This window comes from Paramormyrops kingsleyae, chromosome 25, assembly GCF_048594095.1.
Source record: "Paramormyrops kingsleyae isolate MSU_618 chromosome 25, PKINGS_0.4, whole genome shotgun sequence".
In the NCBI taxonomy this organism is placed as follows: Eukaryota; Metazoa; Chordata; class Actinopteri; order Osteoglossiformes; family Mormyridae; genus Paramormyrops; species Paramormyrops kingsleyae.
Genome location: NC_132821.1, coordinates 24,133,090 through 24,154,912, shown reverse-complemented (window position 1 = coordinate 24,154,912; position 21,823 = coordinate 24,133,090). Strand labels below are relative to the sequence as shown.

The 21,823-nt window shown below is 47.7% G+C and overlaps 1 protein-coding gene across 5 annotated transcripts in view; it reads left to right on the top strand.

Moving 5' to 3' along the window:
- Positions 1-21,823, top strand: part of inpp4b (inositol polyphosphate-4-phosphatase type II B) — a 150,207-nt gene that overhangs the window by 57,982 nt on the left and 70,402 nt on the right. For 2 of the 5 annotated variants that reach the window (XM_072707703.1, XM_072707704.1), the window contains 3 exons: positions 4,646-4,690; positions 12,110-12,228; positions 14,738-14,854. In XM_072707703.1, the coding sequence (XP_072563804.1) occupies positions 4,666-4,690; positions 12,110-12,228; positions 14,738-14,854 (261 nt within the window). In that variant the 5' untranslated portion in view covers positions 4,646-4,665. Of the gene's footprint in view, positions 1-484; positions 611-4,645; positions 4,691-12,109; positions 12,229-13,506; positions 13,637-14,737; positions 14,855-21,823 lie in introns of those variants that run through there. The other 3 variants (XM_023799243.2, XM_023799244.2, XM_023799246.2) reach the window with 3 other exon arrangements.

Below are 21,823 nucleotides of genomic sequence, written 5' to 3'. Positions count from 1 at the left end.
ATCCCCCTCCCCCCCCCCCTCCCCAGTTTTGTTAGGAGGTCCTCTCGCCGCAGTCGCTACCCGCTAGCACTCCACTCACGCCTCCGGCTCCCGTGCCGACTCGGTGAACTGAATTCCAATCAGGGAGGACAGCTCCAGCTCGCTGCGGCGAGATTCGGCCGGGGGGGGGGGGGGGGCGGGGGCTATCCGTCAGCAGCTTAATCGCCTAGTTCTTGGAATGCGCTAATTGCTTTCGGAGGGGGAGAGGACCCGTATGGAGCGGGATGCTACATTTGACACGGCGGGGGTGTGGTTCCATACGGCTACGGGTGCGATAGGTGAGCTTCTGACAGAGAAGATGGATACATAAAGATCTCTACTGCACGTTACATAAATCCTGTCCCGTGTCCTTCTTTTATCCTCTCCCTCCCACCTCCTCTTCCGCCACCGTCGACATATCTTCCATCCCCGTGCTGGTTTTCAAAGGGCCTCGAAAGTCTTTCTGAGTGCAGAGTTGGAGAGCAGAGAGCCAGATCTTACTCTCGGATACCTCGGCGAGGCGCGGGACGTTCCAGGGGTGCTCGTGCGATGGAAACCAGAGGGCATGATTTGGGAGAGGCAGCCAGGTCAGGTGAGTGATGGCTCTCTCACCAGGAAGATGGCAGTCTCTAGGGGTGTGTGTGTGTGTGTGTGTGTGTGTGTGTGTGCGTGCTGACGTGTGCAGTGCGCGGAGGCATGCCATGGCCTTCACTGCTCTCTAGTGAACTCCGATGCACGAGGCAAGGTGTCTCACGGCACCAAACAATGCTCTTTATTAGAGACATGAGAAGATTAAGCAAGCAGCTAGGTTAGTTCCAAGAACCTGTAGATGTGAATGATTGTCAAATCTTCTGACAGCAGATCACTTTCCCCCACTACAAACAAAAGAAAAAACCACTGTATGGTAATCCAAGTTGTTTCTGTTTAATACGTCTCTTCATCATCGCTACTCATGAGACTGATGGTTGAGGCAAACAGTAAGATAAAAATTGTTTTTTTTCAATACAGCAGCCCCCTGCATTGTGATTTATAGAAACTTTGGGACTTCAAAAATGACCCTGCAAAAATTTTTAAAAAGCAGATGAACTTGTTGATTATATAGAAATTACAATTGAATTGCAAATGCAAGCCTTGTAAATGAATGACTTTCACCAATGAGAAAAAAAAAAAACACTAAAAGTTTTGCCAAGAATGAAGAGATTGAATTAGATTGAGGAGATTGAATCGCTTACTGTCTCAAGCCACTGACAACGGGGAACGATTGCAGTGGGCAGGTAATCTAAAGAGAATTATTCAATTAAAATTGGGGTCAGGGAAGCCACTGCAGCCGTAAGCAAAACTGCTTTGAGTCGGGCAGGAGCGGCCGTGAGTCACCGACGGAGGAAACTAAGAAGAGGGATCTCATGATAGGAAGAAAACAAACCAGACTCACTGCTGCTGGAGAAGATCTTAAGATCTGAACGGTCAGGCCTTCGAGAGGATATTGAGAGAAATGGTTTATCTTAGCATTAGGAGGCTGTGAGGAACAGAAAGGTGAATCAATAGAGAAAAAGTAATAGTGTTGGCGGTGATAGATAACATGTAAGTCCATTTGGGGCAAAACTCAGACAGACCCTAGACACAACATCTGGCTATCCTGGCAGTTTTACCAGTGGAATTTAAACCCTGAAACAAAATTGTATTAGCCGATAACAATCTGTGGTCTAGTATTCCTACATTATCAGCTATGTTGAGTAAAAATATTACTGTCAGGGTAGCAGTCATGTTGCTACTGTCATCTTTGGCCCAAAGTGTGGTTAATAAAATATTGTAAATCTAGCAAGTAAACCCAGAGTTTAAGAGAAAATAGAATTGGACCCTGTATTGATCCCTGAAGAACCCCTTGAGAAAGGTGCTAATGAGGAGAGAGGTCACTGCTTTAGGTATTTCTCTAAGGTTAGTCAACGTGACGAAATTATACACCTTTACTGTACCACTTAACACATTTCTAGTTTAGCAATTACTTTCGCTTTATGATTATGCAGACAAATCACATATCTACTCTATAATTAATTGAGGAAATGAGATATGGAAATTAACCACCTATTCAGATTGAATAGCACTTAATATAGTGAATATTTAAGTAGAGTTATGTGTCAAACTAGGGAAACATTAGACAATGTTGAACTGTCAGATGTTTATTTTGAATACACAGATAAGACAATGTGCATCTGTAAAGTACAATGCACTATTGATGAATGTCATTGTACAGCATGTGTGTGCAAATAAGTGTAAGTGAATATCCATATCTTAACGATTCCTCTGTTCCATTCTTTGAAAAGCAAAAGGAACAGTTTTCCCCCATAACGTGATACCCTGCTGTTCACCGAAGAGGCAGCTAAGCTTCAAGAAAAATGTCAGCCACACGTCGGTAATTCTGTGCTGAAAATATGCCGATTCTTGCATGAATTCATATGGACATACACGCTTGTAGTGTGAACCCCAAGCTCTGCAGTAACTAAACCAGGAGGATTGGAGGAGCATCTGTAAGACACTACATCCCTGGACATTCATTAATGCTGTCATCCAGGAAAAATCACTCCGGATCCTAGCATACATTATTCCTGCCGCTGACAAAAGGTAATAAATTGACATAGGCCACACTTTTATTTATACAGGTTATTTCTAGATGCTGACGGAAGGAAGGCATTGCTTGTAAGCATACCCCATTTCCTCTCGTGTTTCCGATGAATCTGCATCCCCTGCCCTGGTATTTAAGACATTTCAGTGCATCCCGGCCCATAGAGAGGCATATGGCTACAGCCAGGAGCTGAATGTTGAGTAGGAGGGGCAATGTCAATTAGGAGACGAATGTTGAGTAGGAGGGGCAATGTTGAGTAGGAGGGGCAATGTCAATTAGGAGCCGAATGTTGAGTAGGAGGGGCAATGTTGAGTAGGAGGGGCAATGTCAATTAGGAGCCGAATGTTGAGTAGGAGGGGCAATGTTGAGTAGGAGGGGCAATGTCAATTAGGAGCCGAATGTTGAGTAGGAGGGGCAATGTTGAGTAGGAAGGGCAATGTCAATTAGGAGCCGAATGTTGAGTAGGAGGGACAATGTTGAGTAGGAGGGGCAATGTCAATTAGGAGCCGAATGTTGAATGTTGAATGTCGACTGTGAGGGGCAGTGTGGAAGGGATTTATAACGAGGGGCCTGTTATCATGTGATACCATAACCCTCTTTATAAACCCCTCCTACCTCTCATGATAAGCCCCTCCCACTCGACATTGCCCCTCACTCTCAACATTGCCCCTCCCTCTGACACTCAGCTCCCAGCCACAGCGACATATACTTTGGTCCGTACGGCAGAATGAACCCCTTTCAGGCTCAGTGGTTAGATGTTACCTAATGTTACCCTCATTTAACCTTTGTCTTGATTTGTTAAAAGTAAATAACAAACACAAGCTCCATAGTTACAGGCCGAAGAAAGCAGCATAACAACATTTACCTACTGTATTATTTACCTGTTATTTGTTCCCGCCTAAATTTAAGGCTTTAACGATGGGCTCTTATCATTTTCTTTTATTCCTGCAGCAAATTACAGGTACGGCACATAATCATTTATTGCCCTGTGCTAATATTGCAGATGCTAGGCTTTTGTTAATTGATTAAAGGTGAGAATTTACTGCGTGGCGTGGTGCTGAAGTCCCGTATGGACTCGGTCTGTTAGACGATCTCTAATGGAAAGTCGATTAGAGGGATAGCATATATATTTAAAGGATATTACAGACTGACTAGAAGTAGGATGAATGAAAATTAATTCATTGATTTGGATGTTTTTTTTTTAAAGTACAAATAGTCAGTCGCTCTTTAGTGGTGAAGCTCTGGAGGTATCAGGCTGTGTTATCAAAGTGAAAAAAAATATGTGTTTATAGCTTATGCACATAAATAACACATAAATACCTAACCAGTCTGTTCTCAATGTTGGTGACCTTGAAAAAAGAACCTGTATCTTTAGCAACTGTGATAAAGTGATAGGCTTTGGAAGGCAGAGCAGGTTCTGGGGAGTGTTTTGAAAAAGGCCGGCAGGTTTGTCTATAAACATCTAGACGCCAAGCTGCGAGGCACGTGGTGCCGTTGGGGACCCATAAAGCTCGGGCAGATGGCGTGTGCCGAGACTTCACTATTTACATCACATCAGGAAAGCACTTAGCACGATGGATGCCTGAAAACTTTCAGCGTGACATATTGTGCTACAGAACAAACAGATTGTATCCAGTGTGCATAATCCGAATTGCTACGACAATCAATCGGACCAGCATAATCAATGCATTTAGCGTTCTTAGTTATCTGAAGATAGATTGTGCTCTTTTATCATATTTTGAATCATAGGTAACTTTGAAGATATCTATCCTTCTTTATCACTCATTTTCACTCAATCTTATTATCGTGCCATAATACAGAATGTCGTTTTCCTGATTGAAATGTTTTTGAGGAGTAATGGAAACATTTGTACTGAATGTATAAGTTCATTTGTCAGTTACTGATCGCTCTCCGTGACTTTCAAGCCCTGTTAGACCCTCTCTGTTCCACCTTTGTCTCTTCCAGTGAAAGAGTCACTTCATAATTGGCTCTCCTGTTCCCCGGCAGGTGCGATCTTGACTCCAAAGATGCCAATTGTGGAGCTCAGCCTCGGTAAGTGTGATCCTCTTGATATGTCTGGCATCTCCACTGGCTCATTCCATACCCCTGGGTCACTCATGCATGTTCCCCTGATTTGTTAGATATTAAATCTCTATCGAGGACAGATTATAACCATGCTGGTCCCCCACTATCTGTTAGTGGCACCTACAGTCATGTACTGTAGAAAATCAGGCCAAACTTGACGGGCATTAATTTGGTGTCTCGGAACTGCTGTGAACTCTATTTTTGGCTCATGCGGGAACGGCGAAAGGTCTTCCCTGGCTGCAGGGAGGATGACAGGTCTGTGGCGGTCCTCTGATCCTGTGTTCTGAACCAGCTCTTCCTCGCTGATTCCCCGGGGGCAGGACACCACCATTGCTGTGATGTGCACCTCACCCCCGCTTGGATCTCCAGCCCCTTCGGCAAGAGCGTACATGTAACTGGGTCGTTTTCGTTTCTTTCTTTTTTTTCGACTCTTTGGGAGATTTTCAGCATGTCGTCGAATACCATAGAGGCCAGGTCATATTAGGCAACAGCTAGAGGTAGATCTTTGGGTTTTACCCTCCTCCTGTTGTTGTGGCTAAATTGCGGTTCGGGGAATGGGACCAGCAGGCCTACTGAGTGGCTTTAATGGAATGACTGGACACGCTGTCCTCTGATTGGCTGTCGGTCTCTTCAGTGATGCTTCAGATTATTACGATTCTGGTGACTTTAACCCTCGGCACCCCAAAAGGGCCACAAACACGTCACGACGGAAGTGAACGTCACGCACTGGGCTCAGCCCTAACTGGGACCGAAAGTAAACAGGAGCAGATGGCAGAAAAAACCGGCATGCAATAAATCACGGAAAAATAACTCCCCTACGAGGCCACACTGGACGCGGTCTGTGCGTATAAATCAGTGGGAGAAGCCAAAGGAGGGACCGAGGGCTGCCATCTCTCTCGCAAACCGCCGTATCGCTGGTGGTGGTCTAGAGGGACTGGAACCATAGAAGAGAGGGTTCGACACACCCAGGGTTCGAGGATTTTGACGTCATTAGACAGAGGTGGAGAGCTGGGAAGCCGCTTTTATCATCTTGATATATCTGTGGTTCTATTTTAGGAGGCTGATCAGTTCGCATGTTCCGGAAGAGTAAAGAAAACCGTAAAAACAATGAAAAATGACTTCCTCCTCCACTGTGAGGGAAAATGATTTTAATCGGAGGGTCCCGGTGGCACCATTAAGTGTCAAGGGTAGCAGACCAGTCATGCATGTCTGACCATGCCTTTGGCAATGCCTGTGGAAAAAAAATTATATTACGTTAAATGTATACAGTGCTTCACAAAATATTGTGTTAACAATATTCAGAAACACAGAACATGGAGTAATAGACCCAGAAACAGATCAGGGGTGTAGGAACAGGAGGGGATGGATGATATGTACCCCTGGTATTTAATTTGGTGTCATTCACCCCCCATTAAGTAGACCTTTATCTATTCATGCATTTTCTGTACCCACTTGTTCTGTGCAGGGTTGCAGGGCAAAGTTCTGAGGGCAGAAGGAAAAATGATTGGTTCCTAGCCAATCAGGTTGTACAGGAGGTCGGTTCAAGCAACTAGAGGAGGCGGGACCAACCAATCAGATATATGAAGGGTCAAATTGAAGGGAGCGAGAGGGCTGGACAAGAGAACGCAACTTTTTTCCCTCCAAAAACCAGGGATGTTCACGTCAACAATATTTGTTACAGGTCTTCTGGGGGACTTCGTATTAGCTGTGGCAGGTGTACGGTAATTTACGATGATTAATGTGCTGGTTAATTAAGGTAAGAGATAAATAGGGAGCTGTTAAAACTTTGGCATTGTAAAGGTGGGTAAGGCAGGTATGCGTTTATTACTGTGACGTCCTGTGTATTTATAAGGGCTGGAAATGACGCTTGGTCCATCTGGCAGCCTCAGACGCAGATCCTGTCATACACAGGATGGATGTTTTCGTGAAAGGAGGCAGCGTTTGGACGCATGCTTGAATTACAACTGGAACGCAGAGGCTTCCAGTGAGCTGATTTACTTATAGGACCTGCATGGATTGCTGGGAGTGACCACTGCACTAAGCATCCCCCCAATCCAGTGAGGCATGACCTTCTGGAATTAAAAGATCCTGAAACTAATAGATGGAAATCAGACGGTGAGAGATGATGGTATTTCCTAAACATTACGGTATACACAAAAAGAACGGCCACATAAGAGTAATTGCCAGAATTTTACTGCACTAATACGCAGAGTTTAAAAAATTAATTTTACGGAGGAATATATAGAAAATATGGCAAAGTACTTGCATCATTAGACCTTTTTCCATGATAATAATTCGGGCCATGTTTTGAATTCACTGTAAATTAATTTTAGCCTAATTCCGAATCAGGTTTTTTAAGAGTGCGAACATGCCCCACGTCGGGAGAAATTAATTATGCCAGATAAGGTTCTAATTAACATGGGGAACGAGCTTCCCTGTGCTGGGCTTTGCAGCACTGTTTCTGGGACACAAGTGTGAGCGACTCGTCGGAATGTTTCGGAGAGCGAGCAGCCCCAGCACTACAGCGACTCCTTTGGTGTGAATCTTGCACTGCAGCTCTGCTCCATTCCCCGGAGTGAGAAGCAGTGACTGTCAACCTAAATGCCTATTTACATTTCCGAGACACAAACACGGGCTGATAAATAGCTGTGTTTGTTAGCTTTGCGTTGACATCCACACGCACCAGGAGACAGCCTGTCTTTGCACGTGATGACCGTAGTGCACGACCGATGCAGAACATTGTTTGGTGAGAGGCTGACCTCTTCTGTTCTGACTGGGGTTCACGTCACCCGCCTGAGAGCCCGTCATGTATCTTTAAGCGTGATTAGTAGGGTGTGGGGCTCAGTTTGTTAGACCTCTGTGCAGGGTGAGGGACAGGGTCCCAATTTTTTTTTTTTACATAATTGAATAGGTTTGGGTCCAATATGGAAGCTGTCATGGAACCAAAAATCTGTAGTGGCGCCCCTGTCTCCGTGCCTATGATCAGAAAGTTGTCAGTTTGAGTCCCATCCTTGGCAGAATAGCCAAATCTCCTTTGAGCCCTTAAGCAAGGCTCTTAACCGCCCCCCCCCCCCCCCCCCCCCGCAATAAAAAATACTCCAGGGCCGCTGGATGGATGGATGGCTGCGCTCAGACCCCAAGCGTCACTTTCACCTCTGTATGTGTGTGTATGTCTTTAAAGCGCAGGGCATGATGGGATATGTAACAAGTAACACATTCCAATGTACCAATACTCCTACAAATGGCAAATAAAGCTTCATTTAATTTCAACAACGCGATTGGCTCAGAGGGAACGCTGAATTGGCCTATGGCAATGCAGTACTGTTTGTTGTGAGTCCCTCTGGCTGTTCGCGGGTCTGTGCAGGATGAAAAAAAAACAACCAGCTGTGTTTATGGACCCTGCTATATGCTGCTGGCGGGGGGGCATACAATCAGTAACCCTGACAGAGATATGGGCTGCAGCGGACTAGTCTAGAGGGAGATGGTGGGAATGGGGAGGGTGGAACTATGGAATGGGCCACAAACATCTGTTGCCTGTACATACTGGGTCTTTGCAGCAGGTCCTTCTTAATGAAAGTCTCATCAAACTTCTCATTAGATCTCGCTGAAGATCACATTTGCTCTCGAGTTTTGCATTGTCATAAGCGCTTCCCAGCGATTCAGTTCAGTAGTCGGCTACCTCTCCTGTCCCGCTGATCGTTTGGTTAGCCCTGTGTAAGTAACCCCCCCCCCCCCCCCGTGTCACAGGGAGGGGTATACGCTTTCCATGGGCAAAACCCTAATCCCAACATGACGACCTTAAACCCTACCCAGCCCTAACCTTAACCATAAGTAACCAAACAAAATACAAGACTTTGTATGTTTAGTTTTTTGATTGGAGCCACATAATTTTATAAAATTGAATTTCCCTTTGTGGTGACTGGAAAAAATGGTCTCCACAACATCAAAATAATAGGTTTTTATCACATTGTGGGGACCAGATGTCCCCACAATGTAAACTATACCTGGACCACACACATATACACTCACAGTGTCCCCAGTGAGTGAAGCTTTTGCCTTTACTATTTACTTCGGTGGTAATGTCCACAGGCTGAATTTCTCTACAAACAATAATGTGCCGGCACACTGTGAACAGCCCCAGGCCAACGGGGCCCTTTAATCCCCGAGCTGCAGATAGAGAAGTGACTGTATATTCGGCTCCATTCTCCCTTTGGGCAGTGCATGTAAAATAATGTTCCACAGCCGGGGAAATTAATGGAATGGACAGAAATATTTCAGAAATGCACCTCGCAATTGCCCCAGACTCTGAGTGCGTAAACTGCAAATGCACAAAATACAATTTAAGTAAATATGCAGGTTAGGGAATATCACCCAACGGTGGTTTTTTTTTGTTGTTTTTTTTTTTGTGTCCAAGTCAGGGTCTAATGGAGAGGAGAGGAGTCAATATGGAAACATGAAACATGAAAATCAGCAGAAATAATAATAAAAAACCGCATTTTTCAATTTAACATCCAGAAAATGTTACTCGTAGCTGAACGTTTTACCCGCCTTTTGCAGCCAGTAAACATTTTGTGATGCTGAACATTGACGTCCCCATAAATTATCCACCAATAGAATTAGAAAGTTATAAGTTTTGATGAATTACAGTTATAAAATACTAACCGCCTGCTCCTGTCCAGGGTACCTAGTAGAATGTTTTACTATGTTCTGAGTGCACTACTGAGATTTTTAAGAACTTCTCTGAAACAGACCAGTGTTCTGTGGTCCGGGGGCCTTTCTCAGGATAGAGAATTTCTCCTGTAGTGACACAGGTAGTCGAGGAGCAGTTTCTAAGCACAGGGGTGTGTGAATAGGCAGGTTTGGCGTACATTCTGCCAGAATCCCACGGGGTGAATTAGCAGACAACACCAGGGGGAGCTGTCCCAATGCAGATTCCCACCGCCGCTGACGCCTAGCTGGGGCGACCCGGTGAGATTCGTCCACATGTCCAAGCTTACGTGCAATACTGGGCACCATTCATACAGCGGCCAGACTGCAGGCTCAGATGTCAGTCTCTGTTGGCCATGTCCGTGTGCTTTTTTCTTTTTTTAAGAGCTCGTTAAAGTCACCTATAGAAAACCAGAAGAGAATGACGCATGACCAGATGGGAGACGATGGTACCATTCTGTTCAGGTTCTGTGGGCCCAGTTAAATTATTATCGCAGACCGCAGGGAGATGTCCTCCCTCGATGAACGTTTTTTTTTTTGGCTAAGATCTATCTTAATTAAACCCCGACTTGGGGTGGGGGGGTGTTCTGCATAGCGAAACCGGCGCTTCTCTCGCCCTCCACGGACGAGCTGGAGTCGTCACTGCAAAGCATGCACCTTCCCCAGCACCCAGTGCTGTTCCTCATCCCTGACAAAGCACGACCCCTACCACAGCTACACTGGAGACTACTACCTTAATGCTAAAGCACTAAATTCAGTGGATTGTTCCCAAATTTGAGTTATTAATGCAGTTTTAAAAAGTTAACACACATCATGGTTATTTAATTAGCAGTAACATATTAAGTGCAGCGGAAAGACAAACGAACCTAATTTAATGCTTGTGGCTTTAATCCAGATAAATCCCCAATTAGCATAACAGCTTCAGTCCTTTTTGTCATCACGGCTCATAAATTATATGAGCAGCAGGAAGGAAATCTAAGGCGAGTTTGTACCAGGTAAACCGGAATGAGTCTGAAATCAAAGTTGTTAAAAAGAGTCATTCCTTCACCTTCAGTTTCAGTTTAATTGGAAATTATGTTCATCAATTATTTTTTATCACGTCTCATTTAAATGCTGAACCTCAGAGATGCATTTTAATGATTTATTATTAAGGCCAGAGATAGATGACGTAAGAAAAGTAGTCTTTCAATTTACCAACAGAAATTGTGCTGTTAATTAATGATTGGAACCAAGCCTGCGATCTTCGCATGGGTATTATTCACTGGTTAATGCCATAAAACATGCTAGCTGATTGGCTGTCCCTGCGGTCACCTGGTGGATTGGCCCACCCTCATTGGTCAGCTCGTTGGTTCAGCTACCGGTCAAATGATTTCAGTAATGGTGCAGAGAGCATGAACCACATGTGGGATGTGACAGTCGGCGTGGGTACAAGCATGGCAGTGGTGAGTTTATGGCGTGCAAAATGACATTTCATGGAATACAGCCAGCGCCTTATGAGCTGCCATCAGGACTAAACTTAAATTATAAGCTCAGAAGACCCAGTTTGAAATCGAATTTGGAAGTAATTATACGTAATGTGATTGTTATTGATTATTGTTTGCACGCAGCTTATTACGTTGTACGGTGACCTTGGGGAAGTCCTGTTCTTTCTTTTTACCACGTTACTTCCCCTCAGCGAGTGTGAGGCTGCGGACACTGCGGCCTGTTCCCCACACGACCTGGAATCAGTCTGACTCTTGCTTCCCTCTGCTGGCCCTCAAGGAGGGGAAGCAGCCGGTAAATGACTCCTGTTAGTTTTTTATTTGACAGATCGGATCGTTCTAAAGGTGGAGCAGAGATGGGATGGGATGGGATGGCATGGGATGGGATGGAATGGGATGGAATGGGATGGGGAATCATGCATTCCCAGTCATCTGCTTACTTGTTTATCAATCTTCCCTTCTTTTGAACTGTCTGGCAATTAGGAATCATTGCTCTGTTGTAAAAAGAAGGGTAGGTGGAAGTCTTATGAAGGAAGGAAGGAAGGAAGAAAGAGAAAGAAATGGATAAACAGATAGATCTGAACAGTATCCATACTGTTGACAATGAACAAATTTAATGCCGGACCAGTTTAGTGGTTCAGAGGCTGAATCGATCTGATGCGGCCACCCACTGACAAACGAACAAACATTGACTGTAATATGACACCATAACACAGAAAACGAGCCCAGCTCCAGGAAAAACAATTGCAGAGATGGCGATGTCTTCAGAGCGCCTGGCTCACAGGCTCACCGCAGTCCTGCATTTTTGTTCTGCTCCTTTTTTGATCTCAGTCATGTGATTTGCTTTATCCTGGGCACTTCCTATAGGAGTCGCGGGGGGGGGGGGGCAGGATGACTGCCAATTGTGAATTTGTGTCTTAAAAAAAAAGTGACCAAGATTGGATATGCGAAAAACACTTTCCAATGTACCTCTTCCCATAGCAAATACAGCCCCATTACATTTCATTTCATTTCAGTTCATTTCATTTCATTTCATTTCAGTTCATTTCATTATCTCATTTCAGTTGTTACTGAAAAACACACTTCCTGCCGCTAATGTTGGCCGATTCCCCTAAAGTTCAATTTCTGCTCATCTCATCGGCGCACCGGCTTCTGTATAACGCGCCTCGACCCCAGCCTGACCACTCCCTTCGTCCAGCCTGCAGGGAGCTGTCCCCCCCCACGCCTGAGAGGACACCCAGTGCCGTGGTGCAGGTGGCGCTCGTCGATGCCCAGGAGCAGAGCCTAGCCCCACATTCCTGGACCGAGGTGGTTGAGGTAGGTCTTCCTCGGCATGTCCGAGTTCTCTCCATCGCCCTCGGCTGTGTCACGCTGCCCCCGCCAGGCAGGAGGCTGGCACAGCAGCAACATGCTCCCATCAAGTGTGAGCTCCCTCTTTTTTTTTTTCCAAAAATAAAACCTCCACAGCAATCAGTGGCGGTTAAGAGACTGAGCACCGGTCACAGAGAAGTTCCTTCACGGTGCATAATTTCCCTCCTCACCCTGCGCATGCTGCCCCCCCAACGCACAAAGGCCGGCTTATTTCCCTCCGATTTCATTTTCCAGCATGTTTTTATTTAGACTGGGGGAGAGACCTCTCCAGTGCCCCAGCCGGTAGGGGGGGGTCAAGGGGGGGGTCCAGCTCCCATGCTCCTGTGATCCAGGCTCCCAGTCCCTCTCTCTCTCACTCTCTTTCTATTGCTTTTTCTCTCTCCTACTCGCTATCGCGGCGAAACAGTCTCAGTCGGCACTTTTATCAAACAACCCCCCCCCCCCCCTCTTTGCTCCGTCCGGCACCAAACCGAAGTTCCCAGAGTCATAACGGGCGCGTTAAATGGACTCGTGTTTGCGGATGGCGAGGAGGCGGGTACGTACAAAGGTCTCCGTGGCGTTTTCCGGGAAGCGGGTCGAGTCACTTTCATTCACAGGGCTGCGAGTGCATGCTTTCACGTAATAAGCCCCGAGTTACTGTCTACCGCCGTCAGCTGCAATCTATGGGAGGGTGAAAAAAAACAGTGGTGAAGTGTTTTGCGTTCTTGCTCGACGTTTATGGCGGGGGGTCCCTAAAAGCTGGGGGAGGCAGCTGTTCTTTTTTCTTAAACTGAGTGGGGGGGGTGATATTAGAGGGACTAACATTTGCCCCACCCTGTCACTCGATTCCCTGCAGAGCTCCGACCCAACAGCTGGGAACAGGTGGGGAGGGCCGAGTCGGCGGCTGCTCTCACAGCATTTATTTGCTCCGTAAAAGTGCCCCCCCCCCGACTGCCAGGACTGCGGTCTCCGTTTTTCTTATTGACCGTGTCCTAAGGCGCTTACCTAATGTCTCCCCGGTGAGATTGGCCCCCTGCCTGTGGAGCCTGAATGGTCATTTTGGGTTCCCAGGCAGAGGGATGGGTGGGAGAATGACGGCTGTGTATGTGGGCACGTGTCGGGGGGGGGCAGCACAGCATGCCATGGGGGGCGGAGTTTCCTTCCGCATGTCATGTCAGCTCCACCCACCTGTGGTCTCAGAAGGTCATGCCGCCAGAATATACACACACACACACACACACACACACACACACACACCATCTGAAGAGAAGTTCCCTGGCATTCAGCGACGTATCCAGGATCTCGGGGAGACTAAATGGGCTTTTGGTTTCCACATCCCGCGGATTGGTTCCGGTTCTGATTGCCCAATATGCTGGTAAGTCCACTGGGCATGAGCAGAAAGAGCTCGGTTCATCCCTGGGGCAGCCTGGTGACTTTGACCGTCGCACTGGGACCGTTTGGACCTCCAGCGACTTTGCATGTGTCGTTCTTGTTATTTTTTATCTCCGTCCTGGAATTCGGAAGATGGGTGAGTCTGGTCCTGGGGGGGTTAATGAGGCTTACTGGAGATGGGTCATTACAGAAGGGACCCGTTAGACAGGAAGTCGCACCGTTCCATGGTTAGGTGCTAATCAATACTGGCTGAAGCCCTTGGAGAGTGGGATGACCTGCTCCCGGTCTGGTTCGCCTGTCAAATGCGGTTTATCGCTGCACATTTGCCCATGCCATTGAGAATTGCCTGAACCGATACTGAGTGCCATGTCCAAGCAGGGACCCTTCCGGTTGAACGGTATCTCTAGCCGTAGCCGAAACCCAGGCCAAGATGCTTCCTCCAGTAGCCCCGCGTCTGACTCGTTCCTGGCTTCCAATCTCCGGATCCAAACCTGCCAGTGGACGTCCGGGGCGCATCGATTCCGCAGCGATACAATTAATCACGCAGCTGCTCACCTGCAGCAAAGAAATTAATTGACCCTCGCGGTGACGGGGTGATATTTCCTTGATGCTGATGGACCACTGTCTTGGGCCCTTTCGGGGGGGGGGAGATGTTTGTGGATGAAAATGACTTTTCGTTATCTGGCCCTCCTGATTCCCGCAGGGCTGCATTCCAGACTCTCCCTGGGCACGGAGCGCAGGAAAAGGAAGTCTCACTATAAACAGGCGGCGTTTGAACACCACGCAGATTATCACGCCGCGTTATTAAGAACGCCAAGTGGCCGGGGGGGTACCGCCTTCTCAGCACCACCCTGATGCAGTTGGGCGGGGGGGAAGAATGTCGGCCTTTTTAACTCATTACCCCCTCACTGCATGAAAGAGTACATTTCCTGCTCCTTCTAAATTACCCTGACCCCAGAGTGTATTTGCCTTTCAGGGGTGCGGTTGTTCCCTTAAAAACAATTCTGGCAGACTGATCCACAGCTGTCCATCCCCCCCCCCCCCCCACCTCCTGGCATTGATGGTTTCTCCCCCTTTCTTACAGGGAACCAGGGACCCCCTTTTCCTGACCGGCGTGACTTTCCCCCCCGGATACCCCATCTGCGAGGAGACCCGGGTGAAGCTCACGGTGTACGACGTGAAGGACCCTTCCCATGAGACCGTAAGCCCGGCCCGCCTGGAGTCCCACGCCTGACAAACAGCAGGGCGTCTTTTTTTAGACATCCTAAAGGGGGGGGGTGTATTTAAACAGAGGACAGGAGGAATGCTATGCTGGGATTTGTCTCAAGTGCTCTTTTTTTGGCCTGTGATGAATGACATATTGGGCGTCCAGGGAGATCCCGGGCAGGGTGAGAGAGGCGCCGCTGTGTCGATTCACCACGCTGCTCCCCGACTTCTTAAGCAGGGTATGCATAGCCCCCCCCCCCGACGCATGTGCGGGGCTGACCGCCAGCTACGCGTTCCGCAGTGGAAACGACGGGCACCCATTTGGCCATGACATCAGCAGCCATTAAAGCCTGACATATTAATGAGAATAACTAGCAATTGTATATGGCTCTCCCCAGCATTCCTGCAGCGTCGGCTTAGCTTTCAGCTTGCCGGTCAGTCATTTTTAACGGGGTGGAGTTAAGGGCCCCGGAGGAAACCACAGCTTTCTCTCTCAACTGTGTTTAAGCTGTGCTCACACATACACAGGCATGCTCACACACACACACACACACACACACCCTGCTCACGGTTGCGGTGTCTGCGGCGGCAATATTTCCCACAATCCACAGGGTACGTTTTCTCCATAACTTAACTGCTCTTTGCATTTACAGCATGAGAGTTTTGGGGGGGGGGAAACCTGCTGTTTTACTGCAAATATCCCAACATTTTAGCTGCATGTCGGATGCTGATAACAGTATGGAAATACACACAGCAAGGACAAAAACATGAAGATAATGATCAGATCCTCAGACTCTCAGTGCAAATTGGATTAGTATCATCGGATGCCTGGAAAGAGTCAAATACTAATAATGAGTAAAGCGAGCTCTCTGTTTAACCTGCCTGCTGTGCAGTGCTCCATGCCACAAATGTGCAGCTGAAGCGTGCCATCTGCGGCTAACCCTGCAACAAGCGTGCTAGGATCTGCCCGCAGCCTCGTGATGCAACACTGGCTTGCTCTCCCTGTGTCCTCCCTTCCCCTCCCCCCGAGTGTCTCTGAACACCCGTGGTGCGTACCTGAGTTAGAAACTCACTGATTGTACCCTGCCATGGACTGGCACGTGTCCCAGTGGTAGGTCCTGAATCACCGTGGCCTTGATTGGTCGATCGGCTGTTCTCGACAGACGCAGGCTGCATTTAGGGGAGGTCATTGCATCTGTGTGTTCCCCCCAAGGCTGTCATTTCCGAAATCATATGCTGGACACTGGCGGAATGTGACCGACTGCCAGCTGAAAACAGTTTTTCCTCTTAATGGTACACCGTAGCGACACGCTAATTGTCTGCCCGTAAAATGCCCGTCCTGTAAGTGTTACCGAGAAAACAGTCACATTCAGGCTTTCAGAGGGAGGTGCGATGTCTCTGCAAACTGTTTCTTCTGCTACAAACGGAGCCAACGCTAGTCTGCTATGCTATTTTCCCGCCATTGCCTGGAGCAGCTGAGCTTGGTGGTAGTGGGGGAGTGCGCCCCCTAGTGAGCGAGGTAGGCTTAAGGGGGGGGGGGGGGGGGGCGGGGAATGGCGCCAGCTGTCATCTCCTCGTTTAGCTGACCACTTGATCTGAGGTGTCGTGGGGATGGCCTACCATTTAATGACTGTCACTTGTCATATTACCACACGGTGGCGGCTGCCCAGAAACCACTACAGTGACACAGTGGCCAAGTGGGATACCTCACACCTTCAGGGTTGAGGGTTCGAATTACAGCCCCACCAAGTGTTTTCCCTGTGTTACACAGGATTCCTTCTGTATGCATTACATATTACCCATACTGAGCATATGTGTGTTGCACTGGCATTCCACCCAAGGTGTTCCCCCGCCCCAAAAAGTGTTTAGAAGGATGAATATTATTATTAATGAATAACCTTGACAAATGCGGTACAGATGTAGAAGCTAAAACGTTACTCGTTGACTTTAAATATACTGCAGTGATTCAGTTCACTGTATGTAACTTAGCTAGTCAACAGTAGCCGTATCATCTATGAGATACAAAGGGCCTGTGAGGTCAGGTCTCGCCTTGAAAACCCATCCTCTCTGGGGATCAGCGAGCCTGTCACATGACCATCACCTCGTCAAGCGTCCCGCTCAGATACTCGTAGCCGGCCAAGCCGTGGGCTATCCCAGAGCTCAGAAGCCGGACGCTTATCGGCTGCCTGCCGGGTGCCGAATTAGCCGGCGTGAGACAGCCGGAGACGCCACTCGAAACACAAGGAGAAGTTACCTGACATTTTCACTAAATGCATTTCTGACGGAGATAAGACGGAACGGCCACGACGCTATTATTATCGAGACGGGTCCGGGGGGGTGGGCGCTTATCGAGAAGAGCGGGGAAGCCGAATCAAAGGGAAGGCGGGGGCTACGTTGAGGTGCTATAATATCAGACAGACGCCGCAGGAACAGAATGAAAGTCTGCGTGGAGCGGAATCGCTAATGTTACCCCACTTTCATTTATAGCTTTAGATGACACAGGAATCTGCACGGCAGTAACAGTTTCCGGTTTTTCACGACTTGAATTGTGTAAATGGTGATATACTCTCTGCGTGTCAGGGATGGTTTAATCGGTTTTAAAGAGCGCGGGGCGGCATATTTATTCGGCAAACTTTATGACCGCCTTGAAAAGTGCCGGCGGGTTTTTACAACATCCCCGTTTGAATAATAAGCACACATCTTTAGTCCGGTCCGGTTGGCATGAACCTTATGGCGAAAGGCATGAGAGTGGCTGAGTGGCATGAGGTTACCAACGTCAACGTGAACTGAGAATCATTCCCATCGGGGGGGGGGTAATTGGACCACATGACCAGGAGGAGGCTGGGGAGGGAGCATGTGGTTTTGCTGGGAGGGTGGGGTGCCATTTTCGGGGTCTACAGGGATGGGCAGAAGCTACCCACTGCGGAAAGGTAGCAACGTAGTGAATTGGGTGATTGACGGTTAGTCCAAATGGGATCACTGTGAGCGAGACGGCATTGGAAGTCCAGACCGATACATTTATCCATGAGCCAGGGACCGGTGGAGAGAATCTAACACCAATCATCTGACTCTCCCTCTCGAGATGGTCCCACGCCCCCCTCGGCCCAGCCAGCAAACCGATAGCGCCTACAGCCACGAGTGTCGAGTCGAGTCACGGCTCCTGTCTTCAGAGAGGTGGAAGAAAGTGGAGGAGAATCGGACAGCCGAAGCCCGACAGGGCTGGACCCCGGGCACCGTGGCACCAACTTCTTATCATAATCGTTTGATGATGCCTTGCTATTTCCTCGTCATAATCGTTTGATGATGCCTTGCTATTTCCTCGTCATAATCGTTTGATGATGCCTTGCTATTTGTGATGCCCCAGTGCAATCCGCATGTGTCCTCACTCATCTACATGCGTTTTAGAAGTTCTGGTCATGAGATGTTATGGTGGCAGATTCCAGCTGACAGGGTACTTCTGCAGACTCTCCCCTCCCGTGGCTGTTGACGGCCGTCACCTTTTTTTCCCCTCGTAACGTCACGCTCAGGTGGCAGCAAAGAGTCGCTGAGCCACCTGTCAAATTATCTCGCATCGATCTGCAGTGAGGCCTCCCAGTTAATCCCTCATCTCGTGATAACAATGAGGCAGGACGGTGGCTCGAAACGTTCCCGCGTTCCGTGCTCCCTCTAGATTGATGGCAAGAGCATATGCCGAGGCTGAGAGTACATCCGGACCCCTGACATAGGTGTGGCATTGGACTGGTGTTTTGGGGAAGCATTAAATCCTGCTAAAATATTCCTAGTTGAAGGACAATTCGAATGAAGAAAAAGCTGGAACACAAGCATTTCCTGTGGTAACCACTGATTTAACAGAATTTTAATATACTGAAAATTCTGATTCCGGAACTGGGGGAAGAATCCGTTCCTAAATGCACGCTGTACTTTCTGACCTTTGCTTTTGGCTCCCTGCCCAGGCAGGACAGTAATATCAAAATGGAGCTGAAATGTTGGGGAGGGAGGAGCTTGTTGTGGTTATTATGGAAAACACATGGTTTCTCACTTACATGCAGTTCAGCTGGATGTCTCTCAAATGACTGTCCTCGTCCCCTTTCCAGGTCTGGTGGTTGTGTCCTGGACCATGTCCTCTGCGTCAGGCACAGTTAGGACAATGATAAATCAATGGCAGGCCAATGGCAGCCTGTCACATGATTTCCGTCACATGATTTTACCTGCCAGCCTTCGTCCGACACAACTTTTTATACCATCTCACTTTTCTTTTGTTGTTGAAACACCTGAAACATCCTTGCGTGCATCTTCCTGTAAAAATTTTCCCCCGTTTTTTGTCCCACAGTCTCCATCCTTTGGAGCTATTTCTTAAGAAAGCATGAAAAAGTATGCAGGGCAGATATCTGCATGGTCAATTTAGCCGGCGGCTAACGACAGCTCCGTCTTTGATTCTGCTGAAGAGACCCCCATTTTAATGGGAACGGGACCTCCTCAGATCCCCGCAGAGGTCAGCCCCCGCTAATGGCTCTTCGGTTATGCCCCCCCCCCCCCCATCTTACCGTCGTTGGACTGTCAGAGATAAGTCTTAAATATTAAAGTAAAAAAATCAAAGGCAGTCAATAGAACCAATTACACGAGTTATTCCGAAAAGACTCAGCTAAGATTGGGGAAAGCTTAACGCTTCAGACCCATGCAAGTGCAGAAGCAGATAACAGGTTTCTGTCATGGCTGAACCCCCCACCACCCCCCCGAGCCGCATCTTTAAGGTTAGATTTTTCTTTTCCCTTTTAATAAGCTGCGGCACCCAGTGGCAGGTATCCTTGAATGGCATTTGACAAGAAAACGGGTCCCCCACCCCACCCCCAGTGTGACTGAAAGCCGCAGCTGAAATGCGACCTTTGACGGACAGCGCTGGATTGAAGCTCCGCGGGGCCCATTGTGGATCCGCGCACCCGTCCCCTGCCCCGCCTGCTCCCCACGGTCGAAAGACGCCATGCCGGCAAGTTCTCCGGCGGCAAAATACCAGCCGCTCAGCTGGATGCTGACACGGGACTGCACGCATTTCCGAGCGTCCATCTCCGAGAAAAAGAAAGAAACACAATAGAGGGAGACCCGGAATCTTTCAATAGCTAAATTCCCGAGGTTTGGCGAATGGGAAGGTTTTAGGTCATGCAGCATCATCTGCCCGTCCATCTTCTATATCTACTTATCTGATACAAAGTTATAATTCTTAATAAACAGCATTAGGCTGATTATGCTGCTCATTCATTTGCAGATTCCACTCTTATTGTACACAGCAGAAGGCAATTTGCGAAAGTTATCAGGGTAACTTTCGCCAAGGGCGTCTCAAGGACCCCACAGCGCCCCCTTCTGGTTAGCGCTCACAGTGTAAATCTCTCATCACGACTTCACCTTCCTGGGTGGGACATCGCTGTCACTCTAAACTTAATCTGACTCCAATTTTTCACTGTCTTTAATCTTTCCGCCGACCCGCGGTGCCCCATTGTTTACCTAAGCTCCGCCCCCTCGTTATTCCGACACATGCTCTTTGCGGAGTCCCATCCCTCGAAAATGACAACCGCTCTCCTCCGTGCAACGTCTCCGCTCCACTGGTGAGCATCAGTCAAAGTCAGGCGGATCGTCCTGGACCGCGATCCGCTTTCCGACGTGCACTAAGACGTCTCTCTTCACAAATGCTACTGGTGGCACGGGCCCTAGTGAGCGCCCCCTAGAGCAGGCCAGGGGAGCACAGCACCTCCTGCTGGTGAAAACCTGCATCCTCTAGTCCATTAAAATTAAAAAAAATTGATAGAACCCATTCTTGTTTGTGACTTCTTGAGCAGCAATTTGTTATCACAACATTTTCTTCATGACTTCAATTATACTGAATATTAAAATTATTTATCCATCCACCTATCTCCCGAATTCTTATCCAGTACATCGTCATGAGTAAACGATTTTTGATAATTAGTTAAAAATATATTATTTTAGATATCTCCACAATCCAGTACTGGTTAGAAGGCACGTGGCTTATTGGGTGGATTTGGACAGAGCTGAATCTGAAGTGATGTATGTGTGCATCATCTGAAACACTTAAGTAATTCCTTTAATGACCTTAATGGACGTGTGTCGTGCACTGCGCTCCTGACACGAACTCCGTATCAATCTTGTTATCGCTGCTGTCTTGCTCTTTCCTCCGGTCTGTCACTGGAGGTTCAACCTCGTAGAGATTATGGCTGAATCAGCTCCTTCGCGGCTGTTCCGCTCGTTATGTATTATCTGTCTCGCTGGTACATAACTTCGGACAAAAGCGTCCACTACATAAGTAAATGTAAATGTGAATATAAAATGACTTGGGCAGATAGATGGTAAACTTTATTGATCCCGAGGAGAAAATTTTGCTGTGGGTGTACGGACAATACTGTGAAATTTTAAGGGCGTACTATTGAACTGGTCTTCTGTGAAGCCCGGCATGTGTTTAGTCGTATAGTAAGATGAAGTAAAAGAGTAAAAATGAAGGTCTGTCCACCGTATGCTAAATCCTAGAGTATCAGGGAATTATCCCCCCAGAATGTAGGGAAAAGTGTGTAATGCATGAGTGAGCCAACTTGAAAATAGTCAATGACAATAGAGGCACATGAGGTAAGCCGGGCGACGGAAATTAATTCCACGTTCACTTTTTTTTTCCATCACTGAGCATATGGAGGCTTTTCTGGCACACAGAGTCGACACCAGACATCCGCGGGCCGCTTGGGTAACAACAGGCGGAGCTGCATGTCGATCCCGCCGGCCGACACTTTCACACCATGCAGAAAGACCGGGAGAAATTTCCAGAAAAATGTCAGCTATGAGAAGCTTATTAGGCTCTGCAGCTTCTGTAGATGCTAACCCTTGCATATGTTTCAAAGAAAATACCCTGTACCTTAAAATAGCTAAATATGTAGCAATATATTGTGTTTTTTAATGTTGAGTCAGGCAA